The 15,712-nt window shown below is 44.1% G+C and overlaps 1 protein-coding gene across 2 annotated transcripts in view; it reads left to right on the top strand.

The window, feature by feature from the left end:
• The first annotated feature begins 493 nt into the window (after positions 1–493).
• LOC138286653 (sterol 26-hydroxylase, mitochondrial-like) overlaps positions 494–15,712 on the top strand; it is a 156,022-nt gene continuing 140,803 nt past the window's right edge. For both annotated transcript variants that reach the window (XM_069227117.1, XM_069227116.1), the window contains exons 1-2: positions 494–615; positions 1,338–1,608. In XM_069227117.1, coding sequence (XP_069083218.1) covers positions 1,369–1,608 — 240 coding nt within the window. In that variant the 5' untranslated portion in view covers positions 494–615; positions 1,338–1,368. The remainder of the gene's footprint in view (positions 616–1,337; positions 1,609–15,712) is intronic.

Raw genomic sequence — 15,712 nt, 5'->3', positions numbered from 1 at the left:
AAAAATGGGGTATGTCCCAGTAAAATTTCAAAATTGTTTTGAAAAATTGGGTTTTCTAATTCAAGTCTGCCTGTTCCTGAAAGCTGGGAAGATGGTGATTTTACCACCGCAAACACTTCGTTTATGCCATTTTCAGGGAAAAACCACTAGCCTTCTTCTGCAGCCCTTTTTCCCTATTTTTTTTTAAAAAAACTAAATTTTCGCTGTATTTTGGCTAATTTCTTGGTCTCCTTCAGGGGAACCCACAAAGTCTGGGTACCTCTAGAATCCCTAGGATGTTGGACAAAAAGGACGCAAATTTGGCATGAGTAGCTTATGTGGACAAAAGGTTATGAGGGCCTAAGCGCGAACTGCCCCAAGTAGCCAAAAAAAGGCCTGGCACAGGAGGGGGAAAAGGCGTGGCAGCGAAGGGGTTAAAATCTGTCAACACTGAGCGCAGGGCTGGGTCAAAGTCTGGAAGTCGCATTTGAATACCACTTTCTACCTGGACCTGCTTAGACACAGGACGCTGACTCGCTGCTGTCTGTCGGTCCGTCTGTCTTCTGCTGCTGCCTGGCACCCGCTGCTCTGCCGGATCCAGAGTGATCACTGATATAGCGCCTTCCGCCCAACAGGGTTTGTAGCGCCTATAGTTCGCTATCTGTGCTGTTCTGTGGTGCGGGCTGCCTGCGGCACTCCGGGTACTCCCTTGCTGTCTGCTGGTCGTGGCGACTGGGGTGTATGGGCTCAGTTTTTGTCGTTACAGTCGTCTTTCTTTGCTGGACATTTCCTTCCCATTCTTAACTGCGGATGTGAGCCCGTGAGCTGTAGCAATTTATCTAGCGCGTAACGCAGAGCGTGAAGTTTCTTGGCACTACTCTGTCGGCTGTGTTTCCATTACACCTGTGTGCCTGTTAGCTGGTTCGTGGGTGCGCCCGTCCCACCAGCACCTCTAAAGTTGACAGTGAGTGTGTGTGGTGCAGTGCTTAATTTGTGCTTGTTTTTGAGGGCCGGCGCTTATTGTTCTGCCCCAAGAAATTGCTGCGAGCAAAAGACCCATATGGGAAAGACGGAGGAAGAGAAAAACGAAAAATCGTCACAAAGGGAGAAAGCAGAAAGCTGCAAGAGTGAGCTGAAGGTGCAGGGAGTGGCTTTAAATGGATTGATTATGCCCGAGATGGCTTCAGAATTACGCTGCCTCCGTGTTCCCACATTTAATTGCAGCAGCCGCGTGTTTAAGAGGAGGGCTTTCAGCATTGGCAACTTTTTATTTACAAATTAAGCACTGGTGTGGTGATTTATATAGCGCTTAACGGCGAGTTTACAACCCAAGGCACTCATGTGCGTTCTCTATTTAGGAACCACCCCTGAGGCGTCAAGCGCTACACCATGGCTTTGCCAGCCTCCACGTGGACCAGATCACTGGGTATGGGGCGATGGAGCTTGCCCGGCCAGTCACCGTTGGTACGTGCAAGACAGCCGAGGGCATATGCCACCCTGGCAGCGGCGCGTGCGGTAGCCGGCACCAAGAGGATGAAGAGCTTCGATGACCTTCCAGGACCCAGTCTGGCCGAGTCCTTGTACCGAATGTTCATCAAGGGCTACGTCCTGCATACCCACGAACTCCAGGTAACCCCTCACTTGTGAAGAGGTCTTTCTTTTCAGAAATTTCAACCTGAGGAAGTAATCATTACAGGCGTGCGGGACATCGGGTTCAACTGAAGCCGATAAAGACTACATGTCCCACAATGCACTGCTGTTACATCAAAGCCCAGAAACGGATGACCGCTGGCTTCGTGTCACCTGTGAGAGTTTCGAGGGGAGGAGGGGGCCGGCGCAGACTTTCATCCTGCTAAGGGCAATACAATGAGTGCCACCAAGGCGGTTCATGGTAGCTCCTATTATTTGCAGCCCTGCGACGTAACAGTGATGGGAGGGGGGCACGTGCAACGACTAGTCAACGTTATCATGGCATGTGATAAAAATGTGTTATGGAGGAACAGAGCTTTTTTTTTGTAATTTCTGTGTTTTGCTGGAAGCGGTTCGAAGCATGATTTACGCAATGTGCTGTTCGCACCGTCCGCTGTGTCTGACACGGGACGAGGATCACCGACCCATTTAAAGATCCGGTTAAACCGCATAACTGCGCGTGGGTTGTACCTCCGAGGTCGAACTCTTATATGCGCCAGTTCTGGGTGCTTTAGGTTATAATGCCTGTCTGGCCAGTGGTTAGGTTAAGATTTCTGCATGCTGAACCTTCCCTCGCCCCTACCGTGAACTGAGCAGGGTTCACCCAAAGCGTAAACACGACCGCACAATGCCCGGGTGCCATGTCATGGTGAAGAAGACATATTCCTAATGAGGTAAATACCACTAGTCACCACTGAGGGCACCATACCTTCATTAGTTTGTCAGAAGCATACTTTTATTTATATATAGCATATATACAAAAAAGGTTAAAGGGTTAAAGTGACGTCAAAGTTAAGTGGACATTTCAGTGCCAACGTAACATTTGGAACTGAAAAAAACACAACTCACTAGTTCTAGTTAGCAGAGCTAACTATAACTCGTGCCCCGCACTTGCTTATGACCCCTCATATAACATCACTCATGACATGTTCTTTGACTTCTTTTGTTACATCACTGATGACTTCACCCAATGAGTGTGTTAGTTTGCTTTATACTTTACATAGTGGCAGGTAAGTTTCATCCTACTTCTGTACCTAATTTTGTATAGCTTTTTTGCTATTGGTTGTGTTAACAAACTGCTTGTGCTGCTAATGGTCAGAGGTGTGGAGCCGATGAGCTCCTTCTGAATTGTGGGCACAGGACTAACACGGTGTCCACACAATAGTTGGTGAGTTGTGCCCAGTGCATTGGACACCAGTAGTTGATTTTTGCTAAACTGTTTGCTACAGGGTAAAGCTTCTATGAAGCAGATGCCAAAGGCTGTAGGCAGTGCTGAGTATTTTAAGGAAGTTGTCTTGGCGTAATAGTTTCTACATAGGCGAGACAACTACGTGCTCCAGGCGCACACTCTCCTACTCAGCCAGCGCCTGGATACCCTCACTGGTGACAAGCAGCGCTCTACAATCCACCTCACATTACATTACACAGTTCAATATGTAGGTCTGCCTGAGTAGCCACCAAAGGTGCTCTACCTGTAAACATTTCAGCAGAGTGTGAAGGTCATAGGTAGCACGGACTGTAGCACCTTCAGGTCCTGGGTGTTTCCAGTGAATAGCCACTCGTTGAAGAGGTTTTACATAGAGTGAAGACTATTCTTATTGATTATTTTTAAAAATCCTCATGGGAGTGTCCCTGTCTGAAACAGGTTTTACCCCCACTCGGATTAGGGCCACTCTGGCTACTCGCACAGTGGCAGAGGTAGGCCTAGGCATGATGTACATCTGCCTCCAACAGGGTATGTCTCTTTGAAGCTTGTGCAGTTGGTGGGCATGACTCCCCAGGCCATCCTGTCAGGATGACGTTCACCTCCTCTCAGCCAGTTCTCTTTCCTGGGAGCCATTCACACCTCCTAGCAGGTTGCCAGATTACAGTTGGGGATTAACTCTGAAAAGGCTACTAGAGGGTTTAGGCAGGAAAATGTCACCTTTCTAAAAGTGCCATTTTAAAAACAGTAATTTAAAACCTGAAACAACCCGTAAATATGATTTTACATTATGTTAGAAATGGGGTCTCTGGTTGCCAGTCAGTTTCTACTCTGTCCAAGCAGAGACCCTCACTCTAGTCAGGGTAAAGGAGAAACACACCAGGGTAACCCCCACCCACCCCTTTGGTAGCTTGGCACAAACAGGAAGGCTTAACCCCAGAAGCAATGTGTAAAGTATTTGTACAATCGCACAGCAATACAGTGAAAACACTACAAAATGAACACCACAGCAGTTTTAGAAAAATAGGTCATATTTATCTAAGTCAAGCAAGACCAAAACAACAAAAATCCAACATACACAAGTCAAGATATGAATTTAAAAAGAATTAGAGTCTTAATCCTTAGAAAACAGTGAGAATGCTGTTGTTACACAAAAGTACCTGGTTTGTGTAAAAAATAAAGCCGCACGGGCGAGCGTGCATTGGAAAAGTTAGCGATGCGTTGGTTCCTTACACACAAGCCAGGCGGTGCATTGTTTCCTTCTCCGGTCGGGTCGGCAATGCATCATTTTTCTCCCTCGCAAGAGAGCGATGCACCGATTTCCGGACGGGGCACCTCGATTCCGGGCAGACTTTGCGTCGATCTTTCACGCCCAGTAATGATGTGTTGAAATCCAGTCGCACGGTGTCAGAAAACCGAGCTGCGTGGGGTTGGCGTCGTTATTAGCTTCCAAAAGCAGGTGTTGCGTGACGTTTCTCCAGCCACCTTGCATCGATCTTCCAGCCATGATGCAGGTGGAGCATCGATTTTAGCCACGAAGCAGGCAGCACGTCATTTATCAGACGTGTTACGGAAGGTGTGTCAAATTTCCCTGCACGGTGTTCTGTGCGTGGATTTTCAGTTCTTGTCTGCCAGCTTCACCTTTCAAGGGCCTAGGGACTGGAAAGGGCACCACTTGGCAGGGCAGGAGTCTCAGCAGAGAGTCCATGTGCTGGCAGGGAAAGTCTTTGATGGCCCTGAGACTTCAACAAATGGAGACAAGCTCAATTCAAGCCCTTGGACATTCTTCACAAGCAGGAATGCACAACAAAGTCACGCCTATGTCCCCTTTCACAGAAGCAGCAACTGCAGGATAGCCCAAGAAAGCACAGTCACAGTCCTCAGCTCTTCTCCTTGGCGGAGGTTCCTCCTTGAATCCTTGAAGAAATCTAAAAATGTGGGGTTGTAGGTGCACTACTTATACTCCTTTCTGCCTTTGAAGTTGGCAGACTTCAAAGGAAAGTCTCTGTTGTTCACAAGATCCTGCCTTGCCCAGGCCAGACTCATAGCAGGGGATTAGAGACTGCATTGTGTGAGGCACAGCTCATTCAGTTGTAAGTGCCCACTCCTCCCTTCACTCTAGCTCAGATGGCCCATCAGGATATGCAGGCTACTCCCCAGCTCCCTTTGGCTTACTGTCTAGAGGGAATTCACAACAGCGCAACTGTCAGTCTGACCTAGACAGGGAATCCACAAACAGGCAGAGGCACAGAATGGTTTAACCCCTTCGCTGCCAGGCCTTTTCCCCCTCCTGTGCAGAGCCTTTTTTTGGCTATTTGGGGCAGTTCGCGCTTAGGCCCTCATAATGTTTTGTTCACATAAGCTACCCAGGCCAAATTTGCTTCCTTTTTTTCCAACATCCTAGGGATTCTAAAGGTACCCAGAGTTTGTGGTTTCCCCTGGAGGAGACCAATAAATTAGACAAAATGGAGCAAAATTGTCTGGATTTTTTCAACCACATTGGAAAAAAGGGCTGCCGAAGAAGGCTTGTGTTTTTTTCCCCTGAAAATGGCATCAACAAAGGATTTGCGGTGCTAAAATCACCAGCTTACCAGCTTTCAGGAAAAGGCAGACTTGAATCAGAAACCACATTTTTCAACACAATTTTGGCATTTTTCTGAGACATACCCCATTTTTACGATTTTTTGTGCTTTCAGCCTCCTTCCAGTCAGTGACAGAAATGGGCATGAAACCAATGCTGGATCCCAGAAACCGAAACATTTCTGAAAAGTAGCTAAAATTCTGAATTCAGCAAGGGGTAATTTGTGTAGATCCTACAAGGTTTTCCTACAGAAAATAACACCTGAAAAAAACAATATTGAAATTGAGGTGAAAAGATCTGCAATTTTTCTCTACGTTTTACTCTGTAACTTTTTCCTGCAATGTCAGATTTTTTAAAGCAATATACCGTTACGTCTGCTGGACTCTTCTGGTTGCGGGGATATATAGGGCTTGTAGGTTCATCAAGAACTCTAGGTACCAAGAGCCAATAAATGACCTGCACCCTGCCTTGGGTTTTCATTCTATACCGGGTATACAGCAATTCATTTGCTGAAATATAAAGAGTAAAAAATAGCTATCAAGAAAACCTTTGTATTTCCAAAATGGGCACAAAATAAGGTGTTGAGGAGCAGTGGTTATTTGTACATCTCTGAATTCCGGGGTGCCCCTACTAGCATGTGAATTACAGGGCATTTCTCAAATAGACGTCTTTTTTACACACTCTCTTATATTTGGAAGGGAAAAATGTAGAGAAAGACAAGGGGCAATAACACTTGTTTTGCTATTCTATGTTCCCCTAAGTCTCCCGATAAAAATGATACCTCACTTGTGTGGGTAGGCCTAGCGCCCGCGACAGGAAATGCCCCAAAACACAACGTGGACACATCCCATTTTTTGACAGAAAACAGAGGTGTTTTTTGCAAAGTGCCTACCTGTAGATTTTGGCCCCTAGCTCAGCCAGCACCTAGGGAAACCTACCAAACCAGCACATTTTTGAAAACTATAGACCTAGGGGAATCCACGATGGGGTGACTTGTGGGTCTCTGACCAGGTTCTGTTACCCAGAATCCTTTGCAAACCTCAAAATTCGGCTAAAAAAAACACATTTTCCTCACATTTCGGTGACAGAAAGTTCTGGAATCTGAGAGGAGCCACAAATGTCCTTCCACCCAGCGTTCCCCCAAGTCTCCCAATAAAAATGGTACCTCACTTGTGTGGGTAGGCCTAGCGCCCATGAAAGGAAATGGCCCAAAACACAACGTGGACACATCCCAATTTTATTACAGAAAACAGAGGTGTTTTTTGCAAAGTGCCTACCTGTAGATTTCGGCCCCTAGCTCAGCCGGCACCTAGGGAAACCTACCAAACCTGTGCATTTCTAAAAACTAGAGACCTAGGGGAATCCAAGATGGGGTGACTTGTGGGGCTCTGACCAGGTTCTGTTATCCAGAATCCTTTGCAAACCTCAAAAGTTCACTAAAAAAACACATTTTCCTCACATTTCGGTGATAGAAAGTTCTGGAATCTGAGAGGAGCCACAAATTTCCTGCCACCCAGCGTTCCCCCAAGTCTCCCAATAAAAATGGTACCTCACTTGTGTGGGTAGGCCTAGCGCCCACGAAAAGAAATGGCCCAAAACACAACATGGACACATCACATTTTTTCACAGAAAACAGTGCCTTCCTGTGGATTTTGGCCTCTAGCTCAGCCGGCACCTGGGGAAACCTAGCCAACCAGCACATTTCTGAAAACTAGACACCTAGGGGAATCCAAGATGGGGTGACTTGTGGGGCTCTGACCAGGTTCTGTTACCCAGAATCCTTTGCAAACCTCAAAATGTGGCCCAAAAAACACTTTTTCCTCTCATTTCGGTCACAGAAAGTTCTGGAATCTGAGAGGAGCCACAAATGTCCTTCCACCCAGCGTTCCCCCAAGTCTCCCGATAAAAATGGTACCTCACTTGTATGGGTGGGCCTAGCGCCCACGAAAGGAAATGGCCCAAAACACAACGTGTACACATCACATTTTTTCACAGAAAACAGAGGTGTTTTTTGCAAAGTGCCTACCTGTGGATTTTGGCCTCTAGTTCAGCCGGCCCCAGGGGGGGCAGAAATGGCCTAAAATAAATTTGCCCCCCACCATCCCCCAGGGAGCGACCCTTGCCTACGGGGTCGCTACCCTTGCGTAACCGCGCAAAAAAAAAGATCCCCTGTGTCTAGTGGTTTCTGCCCCCCTTGGGGGCAGATTCACCTAAAATCGGCCGATTTGCCCCCAAGGGGGGCAGAAATGGACTAAATACAATTTGCCCCTCCAGGGGAGCAACCCTTGCCTAAGGGGTCGCTCCCCATCCCTAAAATAACAAACAAACAAAAAAAGACACAATTTTTTTTAGCCCTGGTGCCTAGAGGTTTCTGGCCCCCCGGGGGCAGATCGCCTAATAACAATAGGCCAATCTGCCCCCGGGGGGGCAGAAATGGCCTAAAATACATTTGCTCCCCCCACCCCTCCCCGGGGAGCGACCCTTGCCTATGGGGTTGCTCCCCATGCGTGACGGCGCAAAAAAAAAGATCCCTGGTGCCTAGCGGTTTCTGCCCCCCTTGGGGGAGATTGAACCAAAATTGGCCGATCTGCCGCCAAAGCGGGCAGAAATGGCCTAAATACAATTTGTCTCTCCAGGGGAGCGACCCTTGCCTAAGGGGTCGCTCCCCATCTCTAAAAAAACAAACAAACAAACAAAAAAAAAAAATTAGCCCATCTTGTCCCGGGGGGCCGGGGGGGGGTCAGAAACGGCCTAAAATAAATTTGCCCCTTAACCCCCCCCATGGAGCGACCCTTGCCTACAAGGTCGCTCCCCTTGCGTGATGGCGCAAAAAAAAAGATCCCTGGTGCCTAGTCGTTTCTGCCCCCCTTGGGGGTAGATCGGCCTAATTAAAATAGGCTGATCTGCCCCCCCTGGGGGGCAGAAATGGCCTAAAATAAATTTGCCCCCCCAGGGGAACGACCCTTGCCTAAGGGGTCGCTCCCCATCTGTAAAACAACAACAACAAAAAAAATCCCCGGTGCCTAGTGGTTTCTGCCCCCCTTGGGGATGGGGCAGAAATGGCCTAAAATAAATTTGCCCCACCAGGGGAACGACCCTTGCCTAAAGGGTCGCTCCCCTTACGTGAAATTCACGAACAAAAAAAAAAACTCCCTGGTGTCTAGTGGTATCTACCCCCCTTGGGGGCAGATTGGACTCATAAAAATAGGCCAATCTGCCCCCAAGGGGGGCAGAAATGGCCTAAATATAATTTGCCCCCTATGGGAGCGACCCACACCTAAAACAAAAAAAAAAAAACAAAAAAAAAAGAAAAAAAAAAAGATCCCTGGTGCCTAGAGATTTCTGCCCCCCCTAGGGGCAGATCGGCCTAATAATAGGCCGATCTGCCCCCAGGGGGGGGCAGAAAAGGCCTTAAAAAAATGCCCCCCCCCCCTGGGAGCGACCCTTGCCCAAGGGGTTGCTCCCTTATGTCAGTCACAAAAATAAAAAAGACATCCCTGGTGTCTAGTGGGCGTTTTGACAGCCGGATTGCTTTCAATCCGGCTGCCAAAATGCAGAGAGAGACTTCAAAGGGAAGGAAATACATTTCCTTCCCTTTGAAGCCTCTCTCGGCCTCCCACACGTGATCGGAAGAGAAATGCAAAGCATTTCTCTGGGGGAGGCTCTGTGACAATCAGCGCGCGCTCGTGCGCTGACGTCACTTGGGGGTGGGGGAGGTCGGGGGTGGAAGGGGAAGGGCTTCCCCTTCCATTCCTGACTTGGGGGGGCGCCAGCACTCCCTCTGGGCTGTGTGCCCAGGACGTAATGGTTACGTCCTGGGCACAGCAGCACTGTGCCGCAGGACGTAACCATTACATCCGCGGCACAGAAGGGGTTAAGCAAGAAAATGCCCACTTTCTAAAAGTGGCATTTTGAAACTAACGATTTAAAAAACAACTTTACCAAAAGATGTATTTTTAGATTGTGAGTTCAGAGACACCAAACTCCAAATTTCTATCTGCCCCCAAAGGGAATCTGCGCTTGAGTATTATTTAAGGGCAGCCACCATGTTAACCTATGAGGGAGATAGGCCTTGCAACAGTGAAAGCTGAGTTTAGCAGTATTTCACTGCTGGGACATGTAAAACAAACCAGTACATGTTCCACCTTTTACATACACTGCACCTTGTCCATTGGGCTACCTAGGGCCTACCGTAGGGGTGCCTAATATATAGAAAAAGAAAAGGTTTAGGCGTGGTAAGAGGGCACACTTGCCAGGTCGAATTGGCAGCTTAAAACTGCACACACTGATACTGCAGTGGCAGGGCTGAGCCATGTTTACAGGGCTACTCATGTGGGTGGCACAGCCAGTGCTGTAGGCCCACTAGTAGCATTTGATTTACAGGCCCTGGACACTTCTAGTGCGACTTACTAGTACATCAAATATGCCAATCAGGGATAAGCCAATTAAACAGATAATGTACACAGGAGCACTTTCACTTTAGCACTGTTCAGCAGTGGTAAAGTGCCCAGAGTACCGAAAACAGCAAAAACAGATTCCAGCACACAGTCAAAACATGGGAGGCAGAGGCAAAATAGACAGGGGAGACCATGCCAAGGATGGTGAGTCGAACACATTACTACTAATTTGAATCCTTGAATCATTTTTCCAGTTATTCATAAACTGTAGGTATGCATTATAAAGCGTTACAATGTAACTAAGTCGAGGCAGATGCCATGACTCGTGATTCTCAGTTCAGGGGGATGGCAGGGGCGGCTACACTGTGGGTCACTTATGTACTTAAACTTTGAGATAAAATGGAAACCCCCACATAACTCATGATTATGAGGTATGCCTCTGAATTTATCCTGGCCCTGCCTGCCAACTCAGCAAGATACCCCACGCCCCCCCCACTGCAATGGGATACCCTCGATTGGTCATGTGGGTTGCCCCACACCCCACTCCCTCTTAAACACAGCTACACCTGAGGTAATCTTTGGGTTTCTCATGACTCAGTCATGGTGTTGTTACTGTCGCCCTCTTAAAGTCCTGATTAGAGGTTCTATAGTTACTGTTTATTTGGTTGTATTTAATTTTCCTTTTTCCTTTATTTATGTCTTTTCTTTCCTTATATTTGGAATCACCCTCTGAAATGCACATGCAACTTCTTCTTTCTCTTTGATATTATTTCCGCTTGGATGATGGTACGAGAAGTGTGTATGCCAAATGCACTCTATTTCCTTGTATTGGTTACTTGCTTTAATGTTGCACACACGGTTGTTTTGTGTGTCGAGATATATACTTTCACATATTTGCGATTTACTGAAGTGATATCAATAAATATCAATAAAGAAAAATAGAAAAAATAATGTAAATAAGTGATTTTCAATGGGAGAGCCAGCTGTGCCACAGGAAAAAACAACTTTGGAGATTTTTCACTGACAGGACATGTAAAACTTAAGCACACATGTCCTACTCTTTAAATACGATGCACCCTTCCCTATGGGCATTTGGGGCCTCCATTAGGGGTGACTTACAAGTAATAAAGGGAAAGGTTTAGGCCTAGCAAAAGGTTTAATATATGAGGTCAAAACCATAGTTTAAAGACTGACCAATCAGGTTGCAGGGGCAGGCCTAAAGACATGTTTTGTCTTGTCCTTTTAGTGGTGGCACATTATGTACTGCAGTCTACTTCCCAGCTTATCTCTGATGCCAGGGGCTGGATTAATTTTCCTGCACCTAGCTTCATTGATCACGCACATGTTATCGCATAAACAATTTAATTCCTATATACTAATTGGTAGTATCATGGATTCTTTTCGCAAAATACTGGGCTGATCTGGGACACTTGTACTATTATGTGTCACATTTCTGAATTTACTCCATGTTGGTCTCAAGTACTTTTTAGACTTCTGGAAACCAAAACATTGACAAATTGACCACCACAATTACTAACAAATTAACTTTCTTCTATAAACGAAAAAACTCTAATGTATTATTGAGGAGCGGTTGGGTTGTTGCCCTGTCTGTCTCAGATCACTCTTTGTAAATCATGTAATTTCTGTGATCACTGTTCGACGGAGGGCCTGTGCAATTATTTTGAACGTAGGTGGAGATAGCTATAAGTGGATTGTTAACAATTAAAACGTGTTCTAATTATAAAGAAGCACACCTGACATCACTTTTATGGGAATTTATAATTACTGACTTTTTCTTGTTTTAATTAATTTGTATGTGGGATTGGATGTTTGGTAGCACCAAATCTTAACATTTAAGTATTTCAAATAGTCTTCCTCATTCAGAGGGCAATTTGGTGTGTTTGTATGTGTGTGTGTACATAAATATATATATATGTGTGTGTGTGTGTGTGTGTGTATTTAAATATACACACACACACCACCTCCCACCTATAGACGTTACCACTGAAAAAAAACAACATCTAAAGTAACGTTATAGTTAGGTGACTATAGGTCTGATTACGAATTCGGCAAATGGGTTACTCCGTCACAATGGTGATGGATGTACCGTCCGCTGAAATATAATCCCAGTATTACCTATGGGATTTATATTCCAGCAGACAGGACATCTGTCACCGATGTGACAGAGAAACCCGTCTTCCTAAATCTAAACCAGGCTCAATTTCACTGATAACATTAATGGTTTGAACTAAAAAAAAATCACTGCTTATAACCTCATGTTTTTTCGATCATGACATTTTGTATGACATCATTTATGACATTACTGATGACATCTCAAAAGGCCTGGCTGGCATATATATATATATTTTTTCAAACCTTATTTTTTTTTTTCGATCAATGCTTTTGGTGTTGCTCTCCACTAGTGACATTTAATTTAGAGGCCCTGGGAGCACTGGGTAACATATACTAGGGATTGATAGGTAAGTTACCAGTGCCAATTACAATTTTCAACCAATTCAACAAGTTTGTAGGGGTCGGAGTACATGCACCGGGACCTGGTTAACAGGATCACAGTTTACAGAGTGTGTTTGTATAGTCATTGGCAGCTCTGGCAAGGGCAATGAGTGGTGCAAGCTGGAAGTGGCTTCCCTGTTAGGGCCCCAGGACGTATGTTTTTTACAGATTAATCAGTGGTCATGTTCAGTATTGGTTCTTGTGCACTGTTTTTAACGTGTCCAATCTCTTGCACCTTATTATCAGTTCCTCCGTTTTTTAGCCTAGCAGCGCACTGGGAACCTTCATTCTGAAACTGTACAGGACTTTTACTGGCTTCTGCCCAGTAGAAGCGATGGCACCTCCTGGCACCAACGTTTTAAAGGCGCGTCCACCAACATTACTGCCACTTGGAATATATATATATATTTTTTAAAGTGCTTCAAATTACGTTCACTCGGACACTATCTCAGAACTTTGACCAACTGTCATTATTTATACCTGATTATTGTCCCAAGTCTGTACTTTGTACATGCAATATGTACAAATGAAATAACATGTTCCATGCTCTCAAACGTCCGGTTGTTGAACCTGTTCCGGATAGGTGGGCAAGCTGCCACCAAACTAACAATAGCTATCATTATCAGCTCAGCTGAGGTCTGTCTGATTACGTCTCTGGCGCAGTCTGGTTTTAGGAGGTCATTGGCCACATTCCATGTCTTGGTGCTTTTTCTTTCAGGGAATACATATGACAAGGGTAAAATGTGTCTGTGTCCCTCTCCCTGTCCCTCAGGGACCAGGGCTTCCATTGTCTCTGTTTAAAGTCAAATGGCTTTATTGTGGAAAGGCTAGTAGGGGAACAGCTGGTCATAATTGTTAATTATCACCAAAGGTTCCTTTTGCCCATTCTAGAGAAAGAAATGCCACCTGGTAGAAAAAAATATTCTACCAGGATACTGATAAAGTTAAGCCTACTGGAAAACTGTGTCCCTAGCAGCAGTAAAAATACTGTCCTAAACAAGATTAGATGTGAGCTGATCCTAAAATGGGTAGAGTCCCTGTACCAGCGGCTGCAGCAGAAAGGTTTGTTTCTACGGTGTGTCAGTGAAAGTTTATTATATAAAAATATTAAAAATATCCTTTACAATAGTGAACCATTTGATAAAATACATAAATATTAAATTAATTTCCTCAATAAATCTCATAATTATATCACTAGATTATATTTAATTAAAACGACTATAAGATGAATCTAAACATTTGTCAATTTCCCAATAAATAGGGAGCCTGTAGCAGAGAAACAGTAAACAATAGCAATAGGTCAAAATAGTAAATGTAGACTTTAACTATTTCCTTCTTAATTCAAGTAGAGCAAGAGATATACAAATAATGTGTTCAGCAGTTTCTTCCTTATACCTGCACAAACTACAACAGACACCTTTGCTTCCAAGAACCTTCACATTGACACAGTGGTAAAAGCATATGATGACATTTTAAACCCTTTAGGCACCAAATTATAATTAACATATTTTTGTTTTATATTAATATATAGATCAATTGTATAATATGCATGTTTATATTTTGTTGCTGTTGACAGATCGATAGCTCTCTCATTTTCCTCACAATATTCTTTATTAGACGTTTCCGCTCAAGATGAGGCAACTTTTGTAGTTGTGTTACCGAAGGCAAATTGTTTTCTGTAATTACCCAATTGAGCTTAGAAAGATTAAGATAGGAGGCGGGATCAGTCCTTGTTGTCACTTCTTTGAATATCAAGGATCTCAGGGAGTCTTTGTCCGCTTCCGTACATTCACACAGATAGTTTATCACTCTGGAAAGATGTTGAGAATCATATATTTAACAGAAATGTAATCTCTATTATGTATGTGCTGTTTAAAATGTTAATGATATTGTCAGGAAAGACTATAGATAAATACAGCTAGGAAGGTACTATTTTCACAACTATTATTTTTAAAGTGTGACTTATTGCATACCCTCCATATATATTTAAGAACTTTTAATTACCTGCGTGGTTACATGTGCCTTAGGTTTCAGAGTGGTGATATGAGTCACCTGGTTTAACTGGTGGTCCACCATTAAACCCAAATAATTATATAGGGTAACTTCCTCAAGAACAAGGCAATCCATTTTTACTTTTGGTTGATACCTAGATTTGCTGAATACCATAACTTTTGTTTTCCCTTAATTTGTTTTTAGATCATATGTTGAATTACTTTTCTGTAATCTTGTTAACTATACTAGTAAACCTGCTGGCGTCAAAGAAAACATGACCATGTCCTCTGCGTAGGCCAAGTAGCTGAAGGCTCTTCCTCCTACCCTAGGGGACAGATCCTTGCTGTGGTTTAAGTCTGAGGACAGATCAGTGTCAATCACCAGATCCTCGGGGTCTGTGCACGTTCCCAACACGTCCACCACTGAACAGCTCCAAGACTCTGATAGATAAATCACAGAGACTGAGAGAGTCCAAGAGGGGAAGAGGGGATTAGGAAGGGAACAGCTGGGAATGAGACCTGTAGTAAGAAAAAGGTTAGAACGCACAATATGAAAATTATATCTCCTGAAATCAATACTAGACTATGATTCTAAGCTTAGTCACTCTGAAAACATGAACAATCTAAGAGTTAAGTTTAAAATGACTAAGTTTCAAGATGGCCGGATATCTGTAGGGGAATCAAGATGAATTAAATGAAAACTTTCTTATTCAAGTACTTTCCTTTACATGAGAATCAGAAAAAAAAAACATTCTGACTAAATTTTAAACCAGTCATATAAATCCTGTTTTGAGAATGTATACCAGGACCATATAATATTGCATCTAGAAACTCTGGCCTTCTGTGTACTCTTAAAATGTTTCAACACAAATTGCGCATATTGCAGATATATATATATATTTATATATCTATATATATATAGTAAACACCATAAAAGGATTGTGAACCATGAATAACACAATATGGATTCAGGAAACAAATCACATAACTTGTCAACTCAAATATTACATAATAAATATCTTAGAATAGTAGCATACAATAAACAACATGAATTAAACTCGAGGAGAGAATCATGCGTCTTGCCAATTCGAGTGTTACCGTGTAAAATACCAAGAAATGGTAGCACGCAATGAATATCAAAGTCAAATCATGATTAATCGAATCGCACGTCTTGCCGATTCGTAAAACACGATGTAAATGTCAAGGAATAACAGCTCACAATAAATAACAAGATCAAAGTACAATGAAACGAATCGCGCTTATTTTGCCGATTCTTAAGCCACCATGTAAAATGTCAAGAAATGGCAGCGCGCAATGAACAACAAAGTTAAATGCTCATGAAACGAGTTGTGCGTCT

The sequence above is a fragment of the Pleurodeles waltl genome, chromosome 3_2 (assembly GCF_031143425.1).
Source record: "Pleurodeles waltl isolate 20211129_DDA chromosome 3_2, aPleWal1.hap1.20221129, whole genome shotgun sequence".
In the NCBI taxonomy this organism is placed as follows: Eukaryota; Metazoa; Chordata; class Amphibia; order Caudata; family Salamandridae; genus Pleurodeles; species Pleurodeles waltl.
The sequence above is the reverse complement of the archived record's forward strand: the minus strand, read 5'-3'. Positions and strand labels throughout refer to the sequence as shown.